The 19,996-nt window shown below is 36.8% G+C and overlaps 3 protein-coding genes and 1 long non-coding RNA gene across 5 annotated transcripts; 2 read left to right on the top strand and 2 right to left on the bottom strand.

Moving 5' to 3' along the window:
• Nucleotides 1-354: 354 nt before the first annotated feature.
• Nucleotides 355-6,449, top strand: LOC107223105 (waprin-Phi1). The gene is made up of 3 exons (XM_015662687.2): nucleotides 355-511; nucleotides 4,169-4,468; nucleotides 5,400-6,449. Exons 2-3 carry the CDS (start codon nucleotides 4,207-4,209, stop codon nucleotides 5,603-5,605), a joined length of 468 nt encoding a protein of 155 aa, XP_015518173.1. The 5' UTR covers nucleotides 355-511; nucleotides 4,169-4,206; the 3' UTR covers nucleotides 5,606-6,449.
• Nucleotides 6,450-11,085: 4,636 nt separating this feature from the next.
• LOC107223103 (receptor-binding cancer antigen expressed on SiSo cells) lies at nucleotides 11,086-14,939 on the bottom strand. Its single transcript, XM_015662683.2, has 5 exons — nucleotides 14,679-14,939; nucleotides 14,317-14,562; nucleotides 13,944-14,099; nucleotides 13,727-13,840; nucleotides 11,086-12,414 (listed from the first exon to the last, which is right to left on the bottom strand). The coding sequence occupies exons 2-5, from the start codon at nucleotides 14,479-14,481 to the stop codon at nucleotides 12,223-12,225; spliced, it is 627 nt and encodes a 208-aa protein (XP_015518169.2). The 5' UTR covers nucleotides 14,482-14,562; nucleotides 14,679-14,939; the 3' UTR covers nucleotides 11,086-12,222.
• Nucleotides 14,940-17,054: 2,115 nt separating this feature from the next.
• Nucleotides 17,055-18,429, top strand: LOC124296649. Of its 2 annotated transcripts, none has more exons than XR_006906429.1 (3): nucleotides 17,055-17,081; nucleotides 18,028-18,140; nucleotides 18,381-18,393. It is a non-coding gene; the product is annotated as an uncharacterized LOC124296649 (long non-coding RNA). The 2 variants fall into 2 exon arrangements; XR_006906428.1 differs by lacking the exon at nucleotides 17,055-17,081 and adding an exon at nucleotides 17,762-17,787 and having other exon boundaries at nucleotides 18,381-18,429.
• A 581-nt stretch (nucleotides 18,430-19,010) lies between these two features.
• Nucleotides 19,011-19,850, bottom strand: LOC107223101 (endoglucanase A-like). Its single transcript, XM_046739379.1, has one exon. The coding sequence runs from the start codon at nucleotides 19,848-19,850 to the stop codon at nucleotides 19,011-19,013; it is 840 nt and encodes a 279-aa protein (XP_046595335.1).
• Between the last annotated feature and the right edge of the window lie 146 nt (nucleotides 19,851-19,996).

Raw genomic sequence — 19,996 nt, forward strand, 5'->3', positions numbered from 1 at the left:
GTTTTCATGAGATTTAAAAAATAAAATTTTCACTATCGCGATCTGTAAATTATACCGTTTATGAAGATTTTATCCTTGATAGTGGAATAAAATTTGCAAGAAATTATCGAAATGTGAGAACCGCAGAAAAAATTTAAAAAGAAAAACAAGTCGGTCCAGATATGAGCCGAAGTTTATCGGGAAGCCTTCGCTCGATTCCTAAAACCACGTCCTTCCTGTAATGGAGCGCGGTTCGCCACAATTCGTCGTACTAATAATTACTTGGCTTGCGGTTTCCTATAGCTGTAGCGAATATCCTCTGCTGTTAACGACGGTTAAAGTAGGGATTCAACCGATAAATAAAGACTCGAACGCCTCTATATATACAGAAGGTCGTATGGCTCTTAATGCCAGTACAGGTTTCGGACTCTGCATCGCGAGGCCATTCGTCACAGGCTTTACCTCACTCATCGTGAACACACGTAATCAACTAGAAATACGCACCTCTGCAATTTACGCATCGAATATACAGGTAATAATTTTATTATTCCACATTTATTTTTTCTTCATATCATTGGGCAGGCAACTATTTTCGAACGCATCTGTTACACAGGTCAGCACGAATTTTTTGTCTCGGTTCTAGATGTCAGATTTTCATTTCTTGCACGTAACGAACGATATTTCGTGTTTAAAAAAAAAAATCACCTATCTTCTCAAACATTTGTTGCAAATAACAATTAAACAAATTTCAGTTTCATATTTAAATCAGTTTTATTCAAAATTAATAATTAATCACAGGTCAACAGAAATTTTTTTTTTTTTTTTTTCGTTCTTACATTTAAATAAATAAATTTTGATTCTATGCATTGAACAATAACCGAATTCATTTCTTACTTACAAAATTTGCTTTTGTCTTTTTTGCGTTGATAAATGAGTCTTGAAGTTTTTGGTTGATAGGTATGACCAAAAATTTCAAAACTTAATTATCGACGTAAGAAGTTTATTGTTCGATATATAGAATGAAAATTTATTTATTTAAATATAAAATAAAGAAACAAAAAATGTTCCCTAACCTGTGTTATACGTCTTTACTCTTCCATTTATTTGAAAATTATTTTAACACCAAATTAAACTCCTAATTTCTAAAGATAATATATGCCTGTAATCTTTGTGAAAAATTAAGGCTGTCTACAAATTTCTTTTTTTAATTTCATACCTGTTTCGTTAATCAAATAAGTTGTACAGTGTCGAGATTTTAAACGTTTAATTTTCACGATTCAAATTATTGAAATTAGGAGCAATTTCGCGTAAATAAATATTGAGCAATAATTTATATTTATCAAGATCGGAAATAAATCATGGAAAATGATTTTTGTTTTACTTTTATTTTTAAATCCATTTTTTATATCATGACACAATTCATTCGATTAAGAGAAAAATCGAACCAGCAACATATATACGGGGCATTCCATGACAACTCAACCATAACCGTAACCTTATATTTTGGTTTCCATAAAAATTTTTGTAGGTGTAGTCGACCCATAAAAACGCCCCAGTTAATTTTTTTAACAGTTTTCTGAAATATACCCTACGCGCATCAACTGTCAAAAGTCGTGGAACACGCCAAAATTTCAAAATCTGAAAAAATACCAAAATCGCTGCATTTTATTACGATCATTTCGGGACAAAGCTCATGATGGCAGACGATTACCTTCCAGCTGTACAGACACCTAATAATTTTTTTATTCGACCATCGCGTGGAAATATCTTCTTTTTGTATTAACCCTAATAGGTCACTAGGGGTGAATTTCACCCCAAACATTTTTCAAACTCCTCGTAGAGTTCCTTGGTCGTGTAAATGGGCGTCGTGGCGCGATTCTTCATGCGAAATAAGAACCTTTTTTATACATTTTTGGCACTTTTTTTTAACTTTGCCGATGTTTTACAATATTTAAGCAATCAATTGTGGTTGGAAAAACTGAGAGAGCTTTTTCTGCGTTCCTTAAACGATACCCAGACATTTTATTTAGATTTGTAGAACTCATTTTTGAAGCAAAATATCACGTTTGGGGTGAATTTCACCCCCTTGTGACCGTTAAACGATTAAACTGAGGTGTGACCTACTATGGTTAAGCATTCAAATTGAGGCTGCAATATTTTTTGGTCGGCGAAGATACATTTTCTTTCGAGTTTTCAAGAACAGCTTATCGACTTTTCTAACTGTCTTAAATTATCAGAAAAATAATAAATTCACCAAAGCGTGAAAAAAATCACACTTTTCCTTGCTCTGATCTAATGAAAAGAAAAATGTTCTAGGTTTCTGAACGCTTGGCAGGATATCGATTGCCATCATGCGTGTTATGCCAAAATAATCGGTATAAGATGGAGTATTTTTGATATTCATTCAGATTTCATAATTGTGTGTTTTTTCACGAGTTTCGTCAGTCATTGCTCGTGGGGAATTTTCAGATAAATGGCAAGAAGAAATTAAATCAGATGTTTTTGAGGTCCGACTAACGTCTACTAAAAATTTCAAAAATAATAAAAATAACAGGATCCGAACCTAGTCGAGTTCGCACGGAATGCCCCACATATGTATGTAGGAAATCTTACGCGCAAAATTATATCACAATTCGATTTGGTATTTGAAATATTCGATTTAATATATATTTATATTAATTAACAAAAAGAACGGAAGGCATTTATTAAAAATACAGGGAATTGTTAACGAATTTCCTGGTACATATTTGTATTAAAAAAATATCTTTTACATTCGATGGATTTTCGTGGGGACATTTTGGATAACTTGTCAGACGATTTATTAAGCGAAACAGAACGCAGTGAACAATATGCAAACGCAATATTCAAACAAATAAAAGAGATATTTTTGCAATAAAAATTACAGAAATGACGTTAACGATTTCCCGTATTTTCACACAATACCTGCTGTTAATTTTTTTTTGTTGATCAACACCTTACGACCATTATTTGCTAAGCAGCAGAGAGCAAGTTTCGTCCCGTCCTTGCAAGCATAATGTATTCAAAATAGTGATTCACCGGCATAAATCTATGCATAAGATATCTGGAAAATTTCAGTTGTATGCAATATATTTTAAATTAAACAGTGATGTAATTTTGCGCGTCAAGTTTGCAGCTTTATACATTTTACCGTAAAGCTCCATCATCATAATTATTAATTTGGAAGGTTGACACAGGATTTGCAAAAGTTACAGATGATAAGTCGTATCTGTCACTCGTACCTACTATTTCACTAAAGCTGATTGGAAAAAATAAAAATTTCCCAAGTTTGATATGAATGTTAGTGAATATTATAATTGAAATTTGAATAATATTTATTAGTGCAAGGTATTCAAATTATAACGTAGCAAGAGGCAGAATGACTTGCAGTTTGCGAGATATTAGTGGAAAACTTGGAAGTACGTATACGATAATACCTGTAAACAAGAAAATCATGCAAATAAGATTACTCGTCATACTTTCAAACTTGTCTTGACTTCCAGGTGACAAGTTTTGCTTGTTATATAAAATACCCGATTCGTGTATTCGATAATTTCGTCGAGAAATTAACTCATGCCACTTCGACAATCACACAATGATAAAAATTATCATACCTTTTCATAGAACCTTTACGTTTTCTAATAAAAAGAAAAAATTGCAATTTTCAATTTTCCGATTCTTTCGGTTTTTTCAATATTTAAGAATTTTGTATGCAAATTATAGAAAATAATCATCCATACATTTTTCAACAAGTTCACCCTTGTAGACATGTTACGTGAATTCAAAGTCTGATCATATGTGTCCAATCATTATAATGCTGTTCATACGTATGCTATTCTGGACCCGAATCTTTCAGTCAGTAATTACAATTGCATGTACAAGAAATTTAATCTTATCACATTCCGCAACAATAATTATAATAATATTCCATTCACTGAGCCTCAAATCGTAAAATAATAACTCTAACGAAGCGTTACAAATACATCATTAGTTATACTTTAAGGTAATTGGCTAACATCATCAACGTTGTAGTTTATAAAATTCTTCATAATCCAAATTAGAAAAAAATCATTTTTACCGGTCTGCATCATTAAGGATCGAAATGAACTTAGTAAACAACATCTTATTCGGACCATCAGAGGAATAATAAATTTTTCTTTTCACTTTACAGGGAGGCAAATAACGCGGAGGCTCTTATCGGTTCTAAAAATGGCTACTGGTAAGAAGTACTTAGTGGCCACCATCCTCGCCACTGCGATTGTTTCGATAACGATCTCAACCACAACTGCACAAGAAAACTATAATTATTATTCTGAGAAGCCAGGCTCGTGTCCGCCCGCACTTCCGGTACAAATATGTAGCAGAGGCTGCTACGTAGACGCGCATTGCCAAGGGATAGGAAAATGTTGCGCGACCACCTGCGGCGGCACAGTTTGCTCCAGGCCCGTGACGATGCGAGCCCGTCCAGCTGGTAGGTTGAAAACATTGCTGTGCAGGTCAAACTTCAACGTCGTCATGTCGTCAATCATTAAGTTCAATAATAATCGTTGTACATTGTTTCATCACTGCCACTATCACTATCACTATACATTGTCAGAAAATTCATGGTGAAATTTCATTACACACCGAGTAGTGTAAAATTAAACATCATCGGTGTAAATCGTTCGATTCTTGACACTACGTGGTGTTAAAATCAACACCAAAATAGCGTGAACTTCTATAGAATATTTTCAGTATTAAATTTAACACCGAATTTCTAACAGTGTATCATTATATTAGTATATCAGTATGTCACTATATCACTATATCACTAATATATCATTGGATCACTATCACTATTATATACGGTCCTGAGTCGCTCTGTATGTACGCACATTTCGACGTTTTGCGATAGCGAATTGATCTTAGTAAAGTTTTCTAAGATATTTTCAAGAATTATATCTTGAATGTATTATTTTTATTACTAGCTTTGGAACCATCAGTCGCTATAGCTCGTTGGGGATAGCTATGCACGTAGAGCTCGTTTTCTATTTTATCATAAGCAATAATAAGTAATTTTTTATTGCAATAAGAATAAGCAATTTCTCAATAAAAAAGTGACAGAATGTAATCTCAAATAGTACTAAAATTTGGTCTATTGACAGAAAAATTTATGAGAGTTCAAAATAAAATGAATTGCTTCGTGAGAGTTATCTCATATAGATGTACTACATGAGCAATTACACTAAGAGAAACTTTGAATAATGCTGATTACATTCACATAACTTCAAAATTTAATGTAGTTCTAAATGCTTATACATCGACAAGTATTCTCAGGACCATAAAAATTATGATATGAACGATATATTTTTTACACATCCATCGACATCCGCGTTAATGTGACTTAAATTTACGTGTGACAGAAAAACCCGGATTTTGCCCATCGACTCCAACTGGAAGATGGGTCTGCACTCCCACTTGTTCCTCCGATGCCGACTGTCCAGGAGCTCGAAAATGCTGCAGGAACCGATGTGGAGCAATGGCTTGCCAGAAACCGGAAGAATCAGCGCCGGTACCAGCGGAAGTACCTGTTAATGCTAACCCGTACCTTGTATACATGCAGAAGTGAATGTGAATACAGCCAAGCTGCAACCGACCAATCAAGTTTAAGTGGAGTATTAACAACAGAATTGTAAAAAATTTTTATACAACATATTTTTATCGTCACCTTATACTTTAATCCCGGTTTTAAAAAAAATTTCACCAATACGTATATTCACCTGCGTCAAAATGTGTTGCACGATAGAATACTAATTGCTAACATCGAGGTTTCTTCGAGTTTATCTCCGAATTTAACCCTTTCGCCTGCAATATCGTATGTCGATCAGGTCAAACGTGAGAATCACGAGTGAAAACCATGGTATTTCAACGTGCAATCGACTTAGCTATTCATTATCGGTACGCGCTATTGGCAGTTAAATCTCAGGCCAAGATATACTTACGCAGGTACGAACGCATCTATATCCTAGTCATTTGTAATTTATCGTGTACACTCACTGCGAGTGTAGTTGCGTGTGTGGATTTATATGATAGACGAATGAATCAATTTCTGTAACTTAAGTGACGCAATGTAATAGATTCAGATATACTTTTTACAATACCTGCTCCGGAAGTTGGATATTTCCAAAGCCTGTGGAATGTGGGTATACTGCTCTGTTTCCGAACAGTGAGGTCAAACAAGGTTGGCGCATGCGCACAACTTAAGTGCTATATTTTACACTGGGGCAGTGGTCGCCTAACTTTTAAGCCACTCAGCAATCATAATATTCGTAAATCTTACTGTGAGCTACCAAAAGAAATCAGGACAAAACAAATTTTTTCTTTCTATACCACACATTTATTTATTACCTATAAACATACATTTCTAGTATACATTACATCCAATTGAATAAAATTGTTTATATTGTAAAGAATTTAATAAGAAGGGTGGGAAGAAAATTTTTTTCATTCAACTAAAATTAAGTTTGATGAGAAGGATGGCACTCTTTTTTGTCATCAACAATGTTTTCAATGTGAAGTGAGTAGATCATAGCTGCCATTCGAATGCAGTTGTCCAAACGTTCATCGGTCAATCTGTTTCTGTACAATCTGTTTGCGCGAGTCATCGGCCTGAGCTAAGCAGTACAACCTCAGGTTTGCCAACCTGGGCGTGACCGCGATCTATATAAAATTTCCCTGCGATCAAGACCATAATTTATCTAACCCCAATATTACGTACTGTATTGAAAGTTCTATAGCTCGCATACTCGAAAACAAGCATAAATTGTCAACCAACACTTGCAATTAGTTCACTTCGTCCCCTTGGAGCTGCACAAAATATTTACCCAGCTGGCTCCCTTTAGTAGGTTATGGTTACTTCATGGTCGCCTTGATTGATGCTGTATTCGCACCACCGTCTTGTTTACAGGTCTGAAAATGACCCTAACTTGTCGGTAGTAGGTGTGACACTCATTTTGAGGTCAAATTGGTAGTTTCATCAACGGTCACGCGGATTACCACCTATGCAGGGGCGTGATATTGTGTTATATTCATGAATTATATTATTTTACAATCGTTGCTGGAAAAATACACCAAAGATTAGAATTAACCACGGTTATTCAATGCAAAATATGCAAACGATTGTATGATCAAGTAGAATGCAAATTAGTTATTTTCGAACGATCTGCCCAAAAAATATCCAATTATTTACACAAATCAATCCGGGTTAAATGAATACAAGTAATGTTATTCAATAAAATTTGTTTATTTTTTTTTGATAATCATCATACATCATACATCATACATCATACATAGTATTAAGGTTCGAAACCAAATTTTGGATGTTAGGATGTTCGGATGTTCAGAGAGTGACGTCACCCAAAATTTTTTCTCACCTGACGTCATCGATCGATAGTAATCGTCGACGACGAAAATCAGCTGGCCAAATTCCTCAGTCCGGAAACAACCGTGCAATAGAGAAGACGTATGAGAATCGCACTGGGCTGATTTCAAGTACCAGGTTCTCTACCTCCTGGATCCGGCGCTCCAGATCCGCTACGTGGTGAAACTCGACTTCCAGGACAAGCGCTCCGTAGTTTCTGCGCTCTAGGTAGGCTACCTGGTGACTTTTGACCTTCAGGGCTAATTTTCCGTAGTTCTACTGTCCAGGTCCTCCACCTGGTAGACCTCGACCTCCAGGACAAGTGCTCCGTAGTTTTGGCTATCCAGGTCCTTGACCTGCTGACTTTTGACCTTTACGAATAATTTTCTGTGGTTCCTGCGCTCCAGGTCCTCCACCTGGTGGCCCTCGACCTCCACGACCAGCACTACGTAGTTCCTGCGCCCCAGGTGATTTACTTGACGAATTACGACCTCCAAGTCCTCGACCTAGTGAATTTCGACCTCCAGGACCAGCAGTACGTAATTCTGGTGAATGATGACTTCCATGAGAAGCGCCGCGTAGTTTCTGCGTTACAGGTCGTCTACCTGGTGAATGTTGACTTTCCGGAGAAGCTGTACACTTTCTGCACCCCAGGTCCTTTACTTGGTGACTTTCGACCTCCAGGACGAGTGCACCATAGTTCCTGCTCAGTGCAGTGGGCAATGAAGGCGTGAAGTATCTCATTCATCTCGTATCAATTGGTAAAACACAAGTAACGAGTAAGAAAGCCCAGCGAGCGCACGAGCACAAAATCCAGCTACACTAGGCATCCAACCCCGAGCGAGCTTTAGCGAGCGAGGGTTTTACAGCTATTAATTTAATTGTTGGTCAACTTTCGGCATGGCTGTTTCATATTTATCTAAGACTAGGATCGTGTTTGACGGGTTCTTAACGAACACAGAAAATGTGATTACGGGCGGTTATTTTCAAAATACATCTACTTGTCAGCGCTTTTGGCTGCCAGAGTGTAAACGATAAAACCAGCCTGAAAATGAGGGATATGACCGTGGTTCTATGGAGGGTAGAGGTCTTAGCACTGACACTCGATTAACACGGTGAAACCGAATCCACCAGGGATTGAACCCCAGAAACGTGGACAAATCACCGAAAAGAACGTGCGGCTAACAGAATCAAAAGTTCAAAGGGAATACCGACAGTAGAAAAATTACGAAGAACATCTCGTTTTTTTGTGGTAACTTTTGATCCGTTGCTCGCAGAGTATTGGAATTCCGCCCAATCAGTACCTCTCGCAAAATTACGTCGGAATAGTACATCAAAGAATTCATTCCAGCACTTTTCAAAATCGCGAAAATGTTGGTTTCAGATTCGATTTGTCTGACCCTTTCCTGACTAATTGGACCCTCAGGAACTCAGAATACGCAGCGAAAAGAGCGTAGGACCAACAGCAGAGAAATGACGATGGAAAGAGCACCAGCTAAAAAATGTCAAAAACACAGGTTCTCGTTTTCTGGCTGTAACTTTTGATTTGTTGCTCGCAGCGTATTCGGACTGCACCCAATTTATTTCTCTCGTAGAATTGCGTCGGAATAGTGCAACAAAGAATTTATTCTAGCATTTTTCAAAATCTCGAAAATTTTCGCTAAAAATACAAAGCCTTTCCTCTTTGCCTATTTTTTGACCAGAAACTTGTTGCTGTTTAGTTGTTATTATTTAATTATTATAACTGTTTCCATTCAAATTAATATGTTCCAATCACTATTACTTCATTATTAGCGCTTCCGTTTTAGTCATTGTCATTACTTTGTCTCGAATATCCGATTTCATTTGCTTGTCATATTAAAATAAAAATTACAATTAAATGATGGAAATGTTGCATAAGGCATTTATACTTGAGTTTTCGCTATTGATGTTTTCCTTTGGTGGAAATATTTCGATATGTAGAAACGTGAACTGATTGATTGATCGTCACGACCTGATTTTCACGAAACAAATAATCAATAATACCGATCGCGGAATCGCAGGAAATCTGTTGCGCGCAGAAGGTCTTGTTCAGAATTTGTTTGCCTTTCCGAATGAAATGTCCTTTGATAAGAAATTTAAAATTGTTTTATTCAGATAGGACGATCATTCATAAATGCGATAAGCTTCGGACGATGTGGTTTTTCATTGTGAATGAGAAATTGTAAAAGATTGCCCAGGAATAATAAAATAATATTTAACTGCAAAGAATATGAACATCTCTCTCTCGTCGCCAGAAATCTCGAAAGGTACGGGGAGACATGGGTCCCCTAAACCGATAAGCTATACGGCCCAGAGCGTCCTTTGGAACAGCTCTGAGTGTGCGTTAGATCCTTCGCGGAAGTTGCTTCCGAGATTTGTTGGATCATTCACTCGTGAACAAGTAAACCGTGTGTTAACCTGGGGCCGATTTTGGCGTCGCGAGCATGGGGACGAGAGAGATGGAGGGAGAGAAACAGAGAATTAAAATTACTACCATCAGAGGAGGGTTCTTCTCTCAGAGATTCGGAATAAAATTCGGAGTCGTGATGACGCATGAAATGAAAATATTTATTCGATCCTGCGGAACCTTGATCCAAGAATACCACATTGTGGGTTACTTACCGTAGCGCTAAGTAATATATAAGTAATAAATAATAAATAAATAAGTATAGATTTAATTTATACTGAAATCAAGGATCCTCGGGACATTGAGCATTATCAGTTGCGTGCGCACTCCTCCCCACTCCGCACTTGGTGATGGAAGGGGGGGTTTTCTGACCGTATAAACCATCGCGCTGGAGCGAGAGCGGCCTGTCTATAGAGAACTTCGGTACTAAATATCTCGTAACGATAAAGGGATTTAGAGACGAACCTTTTCTTGTTATACATATAACCCGTATAACCTCTTTCCTTAACCTAACCCGAACAAAACTTTTGGTCTCAGATTCGATTTGTATGACCCTTTTCTGACTAATTCGACCTCCAGGAACTCAGAAAATGCATCGAAAAAAGGTCGGTATCAATAGCAGACAAATTACGAAGGAAATCTTTTAATAAAAATTATGTATCCACAAAAATTCTCAAGACTTTTTCGACCTTTACATATAAAAACTAGGGATTTTTTTTTTTTATCCAAGATTAATACATCGAGTTGAAGAGCTAATATTTTACATGTCGTCACGTTTGATCACATAAAATAATACAATGGCACAGCAAACAAATCGACTTTTGAATGCCAAATTATCCATATTAATTATAAATTTAATAACTGTAGTTCAAACTGACATGTTTGTATGCACTGGTTTTTGAATAAGAGTAAAAAGTATGAATTGAAAAGCGTGTGTGTGCAGCATGCGCATTGTTGCTATTCTACGTATAACACGGTTTCCTTTATAAACCGGATTTTACAGAGGCGAATCTAGGACTCATGATAATAAAACAGTTTTGGATGTGTAATACTTATTTTTTGGCATTCACACGGTTTTATACGATTCCGTAACGTATATCTAGGTATTGTACAATGGATTGATCAAATCCTGGATTAGAATAGAAACCTGTAATGGATTCTTTGGCTGCTGTTATAGCTCTGTAAATAAATCTTTAATTCATTTAATAAAAAGGCCCGCAAAGTACCAGTCACTACAAACTTTTCATTTCATCTATACTTCTTCATATTATAAATTTATTTCGAGTTGTATGAACAGGAGTGTGATATATACTCAATGTACATGCCTACATTTGATGATGTACGTGACAATCCAGTTTGGTCACAATATTTTCTGTACACCAAGAAAGTATTATTGGCAATTTACAACTTTACTGTACTTGGTACAAGGATTCTGCACCTTTGGTGTTTTTTTTTTTTTTTTTTCTGTGTGTGTGTGTGTGTGTGTGTGTGTGTGTGTGTGTGTGTGTAGGTGGGGGGTTATTAATATGTGCCACTAATCTACCTTTAATATGTCATACTTGCAGTCAATTTACAATTAGTTGGGAAAAAATCAAACATCCATCAATTTTGCCAGTGCAAGTTGCATTTTGACATTGGTTAGCATCGCGCTCTTGTATGCAGATGCGGTAACTTTGGTGGTAGGGATCACGTCGCTTAATGTCCACGGATTGAGTAGTTCCTGCATCTAACATTAGAAGTACTATTGTTAAAGGATGCTGTTTCCTGATGACATTCCGTGATCACAGCAACAGACAAAGTCATAAGGAAAACTATTCAATCGGTGGACAGTTTGTGAATCCTTCCCACCAGAAAAAATTGAGCGGAGTTGCTGGACTTATATAAGGGACCGTGCACTAAATATTTTAGATGTAACTACAGCTGCCCATCTGCTGGTGAATCCTCATTAGCGTAGTTTCCCATAAGGAATCCTGGCTACAAGGAATGACGTTGAAGCTATGGTATGTTATATCTGTGACAAATTACAACAAATTGGATAATCACTCAAGTTATAGCTCAGGCTCATTATCTTGCATACAAAGTCTACAAATAATAGAATAGTAGCTTCTCGGTCAAAAACGAACGAATAATAAAATCGTCATAACATTGTCTATCAATAATCTTCATATCAACGTGAGTTGTGTGGAATGTGTTCTCAATAAATCTCACTTTTTCAATACCTCGAAACGGTTTAAGCGACATTGTATTTGCATGTTTCAGAAAAATACGATTTTTCGGTAAATTCTCCTTTTTATGTTTTTTTTTAGCTATTTTTATGTTTCCTACATTCACTTAAATTCTGTGAATCTGTAAGACTTGCCACATTTCTTATTTAATGATGTAATGCATAGATTGTCGATCAAGAAGCTATTTTTGCCCCCAATGGCTGCGGTCTTGCAGTTCGATCCATCCTTTTCTGTTGCTGTTCAAGCATTCTTTGTTGTCTCTCTTTCCGTTTCTGTTCTCTTAATGCTTCAGTCGGGTCTCCTAATTCTTTTACTGTCTCTTTTTCCCAACCAGCAGTATTATCCTCCCATTCTCCAAGTTCATTCTGGGGATTGTTGTAAGTTTTTATCAATTGAAACAATTAATCAGGCTATAAGCTAAGGCTAATGATTACTCGGGTACTTCTTTGATTGACTAAAAGATGCGAACTAAGGTAAAAACTTCAGAAATTAAAGTATCGATATTTTATGAACTATTTTTGCTATGTTTAAAAATATTATTCCGTGTGTATTCAAATTTTATATAAACTTATGGGTTTCTAAACAACAATCTATGTTGCACATAAGTACTACTTGTCATTGTCACAATTTTCTATCGATAAAAGAATCTCATTTTAGGTTATTGTTACAGAAAAAAACATCGTAGAGTTATAAAGAATGACAAAGACATATCAATTCATCACTCTTACTTTCTTAAGGTAGTTTGAGTGTGGTGTTACATGACCAATTCATTGGCTTTTACAAGAATCAATCTTATTCTTTTCACGAACATTGATTCGATTTGAAATTTTTTGTGACATGATCATTTCAATGTTAGGAATTGCGCTTTGGTCAGCGAGAACCGATAAACTGTCATAACAATTATTAATAAAGTAAGTAGCAAAACATAACTTCAAAGCCTGTCTCATGGCTAAATAAATAGATAAAAAATCGGTACAACGTTCATTCAGTGCTAGCTGACTGGAGCCCACTTTCCAACAATAGCACAGTCATATTACGAGAAATTTGGAATCGATTTAAAGTTTTAAGAGAGAATGTGATAGATTCTTGTAAAACCTCTTTAATCGACACCACGCTCAAAAGACCTTACCTCCTTCTATTTTTGTTAAATACTACACATTGGCAATATCTCAAAAGCATGTCTCTAATGGCATTAGATTTTTGATTGGTGGTTGATAAGTGTTTGTAATAGGAAACCTAATTTTTAAAACAGAGTTAGAAGAATGGATAATCGGAATATTAATACTTTAGACGATTTCCTAATTTCGTTTTCTCATGTTCCAAAATCTCATCTAACAGAAATAAGTCTAATGTGCGAACTGGAAAGGAATCCCAATTGAAATTTAGAGATCTTATCAAATTGCATTTACTGTAATCGCTTTACGGGTTTCGTAATTACTAATGTAGCTATAATCACTCCTGTAACTTAAACTTTCAATGAAAACCAACTGTCTCAATGTTTGTGTGTAGCCTGAGAAATATTTATTTAATACCTACAAGTTATACGGCTTGTGAAAGTCAAAACTACCTACCCTCTTAGATTGTGGAAAATCCTCAAAGATCCAAAGTTGTGCTCTATTCTACAGCTTTTATCAGCCAGTATTAAATTACTGTGACAATTGTAACTAACATACTTACAGTGGGTACAGGATCAGCTATGACTGCAAATCTGGAAGTATTCCAGTTTTTTTCTTCCTTTGGCTTATTCTTAATAAGAATTTTTGTTTGTCTTGTTATTTTTGGTGTCATGTCCTAAAAAAGTTTCAATGCATATGGTCACAGCAGTACTAATATAATGTAAAATTTGGTAAGAACTATTTGTCATTGAGTTTGATGATTTGTTTTCAATTAATACCTCAAAGAAATCTGGTTGTGCTTCATCATTGGGGGATTCTGGTGGCTTGGACACTTGTTGTCTATACTGTTCAATTTTTGCCTGAATGATGTTTTCTGGTTTGTCTGGTACAACAACAATGGGATTATCTCCCCATTGCGTCCACTGTTCCAATTCCTGTAGACAACATTTCAAATCGTTATTTGTACATCATGGCGATTTATTTTTCCACTACGTCTTACAAGTATCCAACTGTATTACAAGTTTACTTCTGTGTTTTAAAAGAAGAGCATAAAGCAGCGGCTACGCAGCAAACAAAATGAAAACAAATCACTGTTTATAAAATAGAAGCAAAAGAATAGATGAATGTCTTTGCTTTGAGTCTGATTTATACCATGTGATTATTGACGTTGTTGGGTATGACCCCAACGGCTGAAAGTGGTATGGATTCACAGGAAGATCTCCTACGTTTTCGAAAACAGCACATTGCTCGCCTGAAGACTCCAAAGATAATGAGGAACAGTGCCTTAATTCTATTCATCACATATTGAAGGGCCATCACACTAGGTTTGCCTAGGATTAGAGCTAAGCTCTAACCTAGATGTAGATTTGTGTTTAACAATATGCACAGCTCAACTAGCTACAAAAGTTAGATTGTTTTAAAAACTGCTGTGTCGTGGCAAGGTGCATGTTTCATTTGTCTCTATATCCCAGTGAATAAGGATCTGATTGTACATAAGCGTGTTAATTTCATACCGCGATTTTTCGGTGGCGACTTTCAGTCTTTAGAGAATCCTAACCAATAGTTTGTATCACGCACATCACGTATATTTAACCTAACCAAAAAGTTCAGGTCGTCATATCATCTGATTACGTGAAGTTTACTTGTTTAACGGGCTTACTTATATTTATTGTTATAATGATTTATTTATAATTGTTATAATGATTTTTAGGAATTCTGCGAAATAACAGTCGGCAAGTATTACAATCTATGTATACACCGAACACATATATATATATATATATATATATATATATATCGGTATATATATATCTTATAAGATATAATATATAAATGAATGTATATCATATAATATAGATAGAAATTCGTATACGTAGTATATTGTACAGACACTTCACTGATAGTCTCTCAGGGTGCGTTCCGATCGCGGTCTTGTTACAGTGGGTCTAGGAACAGTGTGGGACAAGCGTGTGCCATGCGTCTGCACCGTATGATTGGCTTCGCCAATTTCAGGAAAACGATCCCGCGAATTTCGAATTATTAGGCAACTTACATACGTTGACTGAAAAACCGTTAACTGAAGAATATAAAGACGGTTGCCCTAATGGGCTCTGGTGTGACAAGCGAAATTTGTCGTGCGCTTGCGCCCCCTGAGATGTTCCAACGATAGAGTTAAGAACTTATTGCAGAACATCAGAGAATTGCCAATTTCGACATAATACTGGCTGCATTCTCCTTCCGAGTAACACAGTCCTCGCAATGGTATGCGCAAGCCAGTACTTAGCCTGTGTGTACTTACTGACTTTCTAGCGGTACAAGAAATTAACTCTGAAAATTCATAACAAAACGGTGATATAATTGAAGTATAGGTACCCGAGAGAAGTATGTATACATAGATCATAAATGATAATAGATCAGATATAATGATGATGCAGAGACCAAAAAGTATATAAATCTATGCGGTCCATGTACGATATTAATATATATTATCAATTGACGATTAATACATGATGCATACGATAGATTTTATATTTTTCCAGGAGACAAACTAGATGATCTACAATAATAAGGCTATAATATAAAAATAGAAGAATTATTCATTTCGATACGGGATTCTATTCGGCACGTGCTCGATATATTCCATATCATTATTATTCATAATTCTTCCAACAACTTTTCATTTGCTGTCTCGATCTTGAATTTTCGTAAGCATTGAATCCAAACGCTGTTTTAGCTGGTCGCAAGTAAAGTATATACGTTGGGTAGACAAGCTGAATTGTTTTTCGGAAACTGTTCCGTTAGAAGAAAATTCAGAGTAACTGTAATACATCACGGATGCGCTAATTTTGATCGTTATGAAATGGATGCTCCATGTATGAAACAGTATTGAACGCAGTGTAGTGATTAAAAGACGTAAAAAGGTGATAGTGAGAGGAAGAACGAAGCTTCTTAAAACTTTAAGTGTATTTGAACACACATTAGAAAGGTAAGAGCAAAATTTTTTATTATACAACTGTCGCAGAACGGCAGCGTTATTATCTGACCCGTTAACTGAAGAATATATCTTGAGTCAACGGCTGACCATCGGAAGACCTAGCCGCTTGAGTCTGGAATCGGCAAGAAACATGAAGTGCGTATTTCTAGTCTGAAATGTGGAAACTGAAACAATAATACATCATATCGTATCATCTTACATCATACATCATACATTACATCATACATCATCATTCATGGCATCAAAGTTCGGAACTAAAGTTTGGATGTTCGAATGTTCAGAAGGTGATGTCACGCAAATTTTTTTTTCACTTGACGTCATCAATCTGAAATCAGCTAGCCGAATTCCTCAGTCTGGAAACAACCGCGCAGCAGAGCGGTCGTAGGAGAATCGCGATCCGCAGATTTCGAGTATCGGGTTCTCTACTTCCTGGATCGTGCCCTCCGGGTCCGCTACCTAGTGGAACTCGACTCCCCGGACAAGCGCCCCGTAGTTTCTGCGTTCAAAGTCCACTACCTGGTGAAACTCGACTTTCAGGACAAGCGCTCCGTGGTTCCGGTGTCAGTTTACAATAAATTATTCCAATTCATTTTTTGCGCAAGCCCAAATTCAGTAGCTGTCAGTGCGCTAATGAAATTTCTATAATCTTTTATAATTTTCTCATAATCTTCTTGGTTGAATGGGTCGATACTAAAATTGTAATAATTCTTACACAATATTTTTGATGTGTTCTAATACTGAAAATATTTATTAGTATTCGAGGTAGAACCCGAGGTCGTTAGAGGTCGTCGGAGGTGGTTGGCGGTGGTTGAGCTTGGTCGAAGGTGGTTAGGGCTGGTTGCGGGTGATCGAGGTGGACGAGGAGGAGGACAAGAAAGTCGAGGAGAACAAGGTGAACGAGGAGGACGAGGATTTGTGCTCGGTGAGTTTGACATTGTTATAATATTTCATGACAATTTTCATCATATTTTATTTAAAATTTTTTAAACTTGTCCTGTTTACAAAATATTATTTCAATTCATTTTTCGCGCAAGCACAAATTCGGTAGCTATGAATGCGGTAATAAAATTTATCGTATTATTAATACATAAATTAATTATATTAATTCTTGCACAATATTTTTGATGTGTTCTTATACTAATAATATTTATTATTATTCCAGGTAGAACCCGAGGTGGTTAGCGGTGGTCGCTGAAGGTGGTTGGCGGTGGCTGGAGGTGGTCGCAGGTGGACGAGGAGAACAACGTGAACTCGGAGGACGAGGATTTGTGCTCGGTGAGTTTGACATTGTTATAATATTTCGTGACAATTGTCATTATATTTTATTTAAAATTTTTTAAACTTGTCCTGTTTACAAAATCTTATTTCAATTCATTTTGCGCGCAAGCACAAATTCGGTAGCTATGAATGCGGTAATAAAATTTATCGTATTGTTGATTCATAAATTAATTATATTAATTCTTGCACAATATTTTTGATGTGTTCTTATACTGATAATATTTATTACTATTCCAGGTATAACCCGAGGTGGTTATCGGTGGTCGCTAAAGGTGGTTGGCGGTGGCTGGAGGTGGTCGCAGGTGGACGAGGAGAACAACGTGGACTCGGAGGACGAGGATTTGTGAACAGTGAGTGAAACATTTTCATATTATTTAACGGCAATTGTAATTATATTTCATCTAAAATTTTTCAAACTCGTCGTCTTTACAATGAATTATTTGAATTCATTTTTCGCTGAAAAGCAAATTCAGTAGCTACAAATGCGCTAATGAAATTTATTATATTATTATTTAGTTAAATAATTATGGTAATCCTTACACGATATTTTTAATATGTTCGTATACTAAAAATATTGATGACTATTCAAGGTATAACCAGAGGTGGTTAGCGGTGGTCGCTGGAGGTGGAAGGCGGTGGCTGGAGGTGGTCGCAGGTGGACGAGGAGAACAACGTGGACTCGGAGGACGAGGATTTGTGCTCGGTGAGTTTGACATTGTTATAATATTTCGTGACAATTGTCATTATATTTTATTTAAAATTTTTTAAACTTGTCCTGTTTACAAAATCTTATTTCAATTCATTTTGCGCGCAAGCACAAATTCGGTAGCTATGAATGCGGTAATAAAATTTATCGTATTGTTGATTCATAAATTAATTATATTAATTCTTGCACAATATTTTTGATGTGTTCTTATACTGATAATATTTATTACTATTCCAGGTATAACCCGAGGTGGTTATCGGTGGTCGCTAAAGGTGGTTGGCGGTGGCTGGAAGTGGTCGGAGGTGGACGAGGAGGACGAGGATTTGTGCTCGGTGAGTTTAACATTGTTATGATATTTAATGATAATTTTTCAAACTTGTCATATTTACGATAAATTATTTCAATTCATTTTTCGCGCAAGCCCAAATTCAGTGGCTATCAATGCGTTAATAAAATTCAAATAATTTTTTATAATTTTCTCATGAACTTCTTGGGACAATGTGGCAATGAAAAAAGTATATTGATCCTTACGCAACATTTTTGATGAGTTCTAATACTTGAAATATTCATCAGCATTCGAGGTATAACCGGAGGTCGTCGGCAGTGGTTGTCGGAGGTGGTTAACGGTAGTTGCGGGTGATCGAAGTGGACGAGGCGGAGGACGAGGGGGAGGAGGACGAGGATGACGAGGATTTGTGGACTGTGAGTATAACATTTTTATAATATTTAATGGAGTGGGAGTAGGATCAGGAGTAGGAGTAGAAGTAGGAGTGGGATGAGGATCAAGAGTACGAGTGGAAGTGGGATCGAGAGTGGGAGTAGTTTCAGGAGTAGGATCAGGTGTAGGATCAGGAAAGGGATCAGGTGTCAAATCCAGAGTAGGATCAGAAGTGGGAGAAGGATCAATAGGAGAAATAGGATCAGGAGTAAGAGTTGGATCAGGAGTAGGATCTGAAGTGGGATCAGGGGTAGGACCAGGAGTAGGAGTGGGATCAGGATCAAGAGTAGAAGTGGAAGTGGGATCAGGAGTAAGATCAGGGTACGATCAGGAGCAGGACCAGGACTAGGATCAGGAGTGGGATCAGGAGTCAAATCAGAAGTAGGACCATGAGTAGGACCAGGTGTAGGATCAGGAGTAGAAGTAGGCGTTGGATCTGGAGCAGGAATAAGAGTAGGAATAGGATCAGGAATAAGAGTGGAAGTGGGGTCAGAAGTAGGTGTAAAAATAGGAGTAAAAGTGAGAATAGCAGTAAAAGTAGTAGTTGGGATCGGAATGGGAGTAGAAGTAGGAGTAGTAGGAGTTAATGTAAAATCAGAAGTAGGGGTGAAAGCAGTATGATTAGGAGTAGGAGAATGAGTAAAAGTAAAAGTAGAAGTAGGAATAGAAAAAGTATGAGTTGAAGTAGCAATAGAAGTAGTCGTAGTAGTAGGAGTAGGATCAGGAGTAGGTGTAGAAAAGGAAGTAGAAGTGTGGGTAGTAGTAGGATTAGGAGTTGGAGTGGGAATAGAAGTAGAAGCAGGAGTTGTAGAAGTGGCAGTAGGAGTCCTAATAAAAGTAGGAGAAGAAGTAGGAGTAGAATTAGGAGTAAAAGTAGGAGAAGGAGTAGGATCAGGATCAAGAGTGGGAGTGAGAGTGGGATCAGGAGTAGGGGTAGTCTCAGGAGTAGGATCAGGTGTAGGTCTTGTCTTTCCTGTACTCCGGCTCATCTTCTGATCACGGATATTGCTGTCTGCCTGCAACAGTGCCCCGAGGGATATTGAGAGAGTAGGTTTGAAAGGGATCAAAATCGGTCAACTCGTGGAAAGTGTTTTTTCGAGTTTTTCATTTACTTTGGGTTAAATCTTTCATAAAT

Source organism: Neodiprion lecontei, chromosome 1 (genome assembly GCF_021901455.1).
Source record: "Neodiprion lecontei isolate iyNeoLeco1 chromosome 1, iyNeoLeco1.1, whole genome shotgun sequence".
Classification (NCBI taxonomy): domain Eukaryota; kingdom Metazoa; phylum Arthropoda; class Insecta; order Hymenoptera; family Diprionidae; genus Neodiprion; species Neodiprion lecontei.

What these genes read in the sequence shown, in the direction of transcription:
- LOC107223103 (XM_015662683.2), bottom strand. Translation starts at nt 14,481, where the DNA reads ATGGCCCTTCAATATGTGATGAATAGAATTAAGGCACTGTTCCTCATT. An exon ending in ACAACGTCAATAATCACATG is followed by an intron (nt 14,100 to 14,316) that starts GTATAAATCAGA and finishes TGTTGTCTACAG; the next exon opens with GAATTGGAACAGTGGACGCA. An exon ending in CACAACCAGATTTCTTTGAG is followed by an intron (nt 13,841 to 13,943) that starts GTATTAATTGAA and finishes AAACTTTTTTAG; the next exon opens with GACATGACACCAAAAATAAC.
- LOC107223101 (XM_046739379.1), bottom strand. Translation starts at nt 19,850, where the DNA reads ATGAGCCGGAGTACAGGAAAGACAAGACCTACACCTGATCCTACTCCT.
- LOC107223105 (XM_015662687.2), top strand. Translation starts at nt 4,207, where the DNA reads ATGGCTACTGGTAAGAAGTACTTAGTGGCCACCATCCTCGCCACTGCG. An exon ending in GATGCGAGCCCGTCCAGCTG is followed by an intron (nt 4,469 to 5,399) that starts GTAGGTTGAAAA and finishes TACGTGTGACAG; the next exon opens with AAAAACCCGGATTTTGCCCA.